Source organism: Centruroides sculpturatus, unplaced genomic scaffold (assembly GCF_000671375.1).
Source record: "Centruroides sculpturatus isolate CEXI.00-Female unplaced genomic scaffold, Cexi_2.0 scaffold204, whole genome shotgun sequence".
Taxonomy (NCBI): Eukaryota; Metazoa; Arthropoda; class Arachnida; order Scorpiones; family Buthidae; genus Centruroides; species Centruroides sculpturatus.
In genome coordinates, this window is record NW_019384459.1 from 430514 (window position 1) to 436020 (window position 5507).

The 5507-nt window shown below is 24.6% G+C and overlaps 1 protein-coding gene across 1 annotated transcript in view; it reads right to left on the reverse strand.

Annotated features, from left to right (window-relative positions):
• The window catches only part of LOC111620769 (arrestin domain-containing protein 2-like), an 85368-nt gene extending 81723 nt beyond the window's left edge, over positions 1 to 3645 (reverse strand). The window contains exon 1 of the mRNA XM_023362769.1: positions 3052 to 3645. Coding sequence (XP_023218537.1) covers positions 3052 to 3489 — 438 coding nt within the window. The 5' untranslated portion in view covers positions 3490 to 3645. The remainder of the gene's footprint in view (positions 1 to 3051) is intronic.
• Between the last annotated feature and the right edge of the window lie 1862 nt (positions 3646 to 5507).

Sequence of the window (5507 nt, forward strand, 5' to 3'; positions counted from 1 at the left end):
AAATATTTCATAATATTATAAATCTATAATAATGACATAATTATTACTCAAAATACAGAAATCAAATATTAGATTAATTTAGCAATTAAATCATTATGAAATATTATATATATATATGATGATAATGTTAATTTTCAAATATTTTGAAATTATTTCAAAATAAATCTTTTAATGTTTTAGTTATTATATTATTATATGATTCTTCAGTTTTATAAAACTACAGAAGCTATAAATTTAGAAATATTTATTTTTCATTCTGAAAAATTAAAATGATATTGCATCAACAATAACATTAATAATACTACACAAACAAATTTTATTGCACTTTTATCATATATGGAAATGTACTACATATTAATATTGATCTACTATGTAGCATCATATAGTATATTTTTTAATTAAAAATACATCCTGTAACTCAAATTTTATCTTTTGATACTATATGTTTTAATTAACTGATAAAATTACACATAAGGAATAATTTAAATTCTTGACAGGAACATTGCTAAAATTATTTTATAAAATTCTATTAATATTCAATATAATTACTATATATCAAGATGCTAATAGACAAGATAATGTTTATTGTTCTTCCAGGTTTCTTTTCCTATTACATACTGTAGAAATAATTTATTTTTGTTTAATGGGTCCTCTGCACTCCTTTCTGCCTATATAAATTACTGTATATTCATATTACATTCATTCTTAGTGATTCTGCTATGAAATATTTTATATTATTACATATATTTTACACAGAACAAGAAAATTAAGAGACAAAATAATTTGATTGTAATACATTTGAATTTTGTATTAAATTAGATTTATTTTCTACCAATTGAAAAAATGAAGTATTATTTGTTGTATTATTAATAGAGAACAAAAATATAAGCTTAAAGGTAACATTTTTTTTGGAGATATTTAATCTGAGTTTACTCTTGAATGACTTTTTGACGAAGATATATCTCAGTTATAAAAGAATGATCAATCAATGGAAGACTGATACTCTTTACTGTATATTGCAAATAGAAAAGACTATCTTGTCTGCACAAAGTTTTGTAACTTTAGTGAAATATTACTCAAAAATTAATTTAAAATTTTAAATGTTGATTTTTAAAACCAAAAGTGTTCATAATTAAGACTTATCCATATATAACATACATTACAAATATCAAAGGTTGATGTTAATTCAATTGTGGGGATTTATCTGGTTTCCCCAAGGTCAGTAGTTCAAATACATCATGTAATAGTTGTCTTTTTCCATCTCTGGCAGTGTACTGTATTGCAAGATATTTATAGTAAATGGATAGATATTGATATAATAAGATAATACACATACTTCAAGATTGAAATTGGAGTAAATTTTGTTGCAGAAAAATGCTGATTCAGGAATTATTATTTATAAGAAATAAAAATATCAATAACTCTTGTATAAGTATTCTTAAAATATTTTTAATAATGGTTATTATTAAAAATATTTATCTAGTACAAATTTCAATAAACAATTATGTTCATAATGTCAAATTTTATATTTGTTCTATATTTTTGTTTAAAAATTGAGATTATAATATTAACTTTTTATTTACTAATTTAATTTTTTTAACAAATTAAATTAAAATTTTGAACTCTTTTTGTAATTTTTTTCAATATTTTTTATTGCATTTTTATTATTTTATTCAAGGCTTTTATATTTTACTAGTCTATCTCTTTTACATCATTCATAACAGAAAATTTAGTTCCTTTTTAATACTTATTTATTTATGACATTGTGCAGTGCTGTATAACATAATTTAATAAAGCTAACAAACTTGTTTGTCACTGTTATTGATGTTTAATGGAGAGTTACATTCGCTCAATGATTTTAAAACAACATGAAAAGAACAAATTAACCTAAAAAATAGAAAAATATTTTCTTAAAATCCCTAAAGAATATTTTATAATTAATCTAAATCTAAAGTATTTTAGACTGTTTAGAACAGATGATAAAAATAAGATAATTTAAAAAACTTGAACTTAAAAAAAATAATTATTTTTTTCACTGTTCACATCTGGTCATTGATATAGAATATTAATTATAGAACTCAATTAGTTCCATATGACAGATATTAAAAAGTAAATGAGGTTTTTTAAATTTTAATTAAAAATTATAATGAATTTAATGGGTATATTAAGATTATTTTTCTTCTTATATTAATTTTTCCATACATAAATTTAAACTTTATGTATTTATTCCAACTGATAAATTACCAAAAGAATCATTAAAATTTATTGAACCTTTACTATAATTTTAAACTGAAACAAAAAGAAAATAAGTGACATTAACATACAAGTTTATAATAAATATTAAAGATAAGACATTTTGTTTAGAAATTTTCAATTAAAATCTTTTAGTTCTCTGATACGTTTCATGACGTGTCTACAGATGTCAGCAAAAAATTAAAAAATAGACCAATTTTATGAATAAAAAATTTCGTTTTTGTATTTGACATTGCCATAAAAAGTAATTTCAGAAGCCAGAAGCTAACTTTCAAGGATATAATAAATATGACACAGAAAATGCATTCTATTTACTCCCTTGATTGTCTAACACAGTGAAATACATTTTCGGTTCCAGAACTAATCAGAACTTCCGAATGACAATTCTAAATTTACTTTCATTTACATAATCCTTTATATATACTGTAACATATACAGTATTTCCTATTAAAATTAACACGTGAAATTTTTTAAATACATCCGGGAAATTTAACCTAAAATTAATAATCTATATAATTACTTTATTTCACTGGATGACAGATAATCTAATACATAATAAAAGACAAGGTTAAAGAAAAAAAAAATTATAATTACAACAACAAATAGATAAGCTCAGAAAAAATATTATAAACAAATTTAATCAAAATAAAGCAGACTCGAGGTGAAAGACAGGGTTTACCTTATCTCGAGAGGAAAACGACAGGTTTATAGATAAAAAGCTTTAGTTTTTAACATTAATGCTTATCATACACATACCAACAGTTTATTATTCTTTATTTACAAACACTTTCAAAAATATATTTTTTTACTTAATAATATGAAGTATTTAATTGTGTGTGTGTGTGTGTGTGTGTGTGTGTGTGTGTAGTGTGTGTGTAAATAACAATAAAAAGCGACAATAGAATACAATGAAAAATAAGCGGAAAGAAGTGATTTAACGTTGTTATTGATAAAAGCATTGTGAGCAATTGACTCACCTGTTCCAAATAGAACTTGCCTCTTGAAGAAATACTCGATTTCGGCATTATAATGTTCAGTATAAGCTCCGAGACGGTTTCCCGTGCTCCTCGATTCCGTCCAGTGCACTTTAGCAACTCCTCTCATGTATATCCTTAACGTCTTCATCTTCATATCTCCTCTCAAGTCCACAACACATTTCCCTAGCACTTGTTGACCGGGATAATACACAGTTTTGTTGCTATCTAAAACGATTTCGAACGTTTTTATCTTCCCCATAGTTTTTAAAACACATCAGACGATTATGTCGGCATTAAAATGTCTAATTAATATCATTTTTCGACGGAGAAAGGCAAAAAAGCGACCGGCACCACCATAACCCTACTTTCTAAACAAACGTCTGCGTTCTGAAACCCCCTAGCGGTGATCAATGCGCCTGCGTGGAAGATGTAGCTCCTCCTCCGACTATTTAACTGTTCATCGCTCTCGTATCAAGATATCCTCATCACTTTTTTTTTCTTAACGACTGTACGAGATTCTTACAATATATTACAAATTTTAAATACATCTTTACAATATTACGAATAATCTTCATAAGCCTGTGCGTCTTAAATAGATTCTTTTATAGGATAAAAGTAATTTTATATTATTTCTACAGATAATTACTTTAATTGAATAGGCGTTTACCTGTTTTAGGGAGTGATTTTATAGGAAAAATTGCATAAACCTGTTAAATCCAAATACGTTGCAAAACAATAAGAATTATACACATCAATAATTTTTAAATCTAATTTTTAAGAGAGTAAGATAATTTAGAACTATAAAATTTTTAATAAGCGAAACATAATTATATAATTCATTTATCAAGTTTATTATTATTTAAATAAACAGCATCCACATTTAACTTACTAATTATTATTAATAATAGTTATTTGCTGAATCATAATGTCAGCTTTTCTAAGATCTTTTTAATAACATTTAATCTCTTCATTAGATTTTATTCTTATCTGTCTCTATGTTTAATCTTGTTATATAACCACGTGCTACATCTTTTCAGTTCGTATATGGACGTCAACCAGTAAAAAAAATTTTTAAAAACTTGAAATTTCGGCTATGTTTTCGTGTTATCTTTACTATGGTAAATAGATGCCAACTTCTGTTTCTCCATCTATCAATGTCTTCGTATCTAGATTCTTAAAACATATTTCGCAGCAAATATTAATGTTTCAGCTGCTAATTTTATGCCAAAAAAATACGAGAACTAACCGAAACATTTGTTCAGGAATCACTGCTTCTTTTTACTATGTTCATTATTGATATTTCGATCACCACACCTTTCCCTTGACCCAGTTTAGTTCGATTCGTAGGCTTTATATTATTTGTTTTTCTCTTATCCAGCCAAATTTGATTAAATTGTTTGCTTAAAAATCGATAAAATGCGGAACCGAGTAACATATCCTCTCTCATTTTACAAACTTTACTTACAGGAAAGATATTCGTTTCAATAAAGTAAAAATTTCGTTGTAAGGATTTGTTTTCCTAAAAATTTCAGTTCACTTGCCAAATGGGATGTTGTCAACACGTTTAACTTCCATACAAAGAATACATATTTAGAAGCTATCAGTCAAAATGTCAGTTAGATAACGAAATTATAGCGGGGAGGGGGGATAAACGAGTAAACAATTATGCATAGTTCTATGACTCATGTATTTATTATAAATTTTATAAAGTTATTTTTTAAATTGTAACTGTATAGATTTTTTGTTTATAAATATATTTTTGTTACGTAAATTATATAAAAATTAAATGTAAACAGAAAAATATTCTGCCGTTGATAGTGCCAATTCTCTTTTAAAGAATACGTTTATATATAAATACACTTTAATCTGAGAAAAGTTAGTAAACATCAATCAAGAGAATAATTAAGGAAAGCTTAGTTAATGAGAAAATATTCCATAATTTTCCTATCGTAAAGATGTTATAAATTTTCAAAATAATTATAAATTAGCATGATGTATACTGTACACAGTTAATTAAATTTAATTTTGAATTATTCCAATCAGCCATGCATTGAATATAAATTTTTAACTTAAATTCAGAATTGGAATTGTATTTGATTAAATATTTTAAAACACCGTGTAAGCAGATAAATTTTTAATTATATTTTGAAATTTGTCTCTTAAAATATTAAAAATAAAACTAAGTTAAAAAAATATATATAAAACTTGTATATGAATAATTTCAATTAACTTTAAAGTTTAATAGAATATACTCATGTAACAGCAGTTTATTCATTA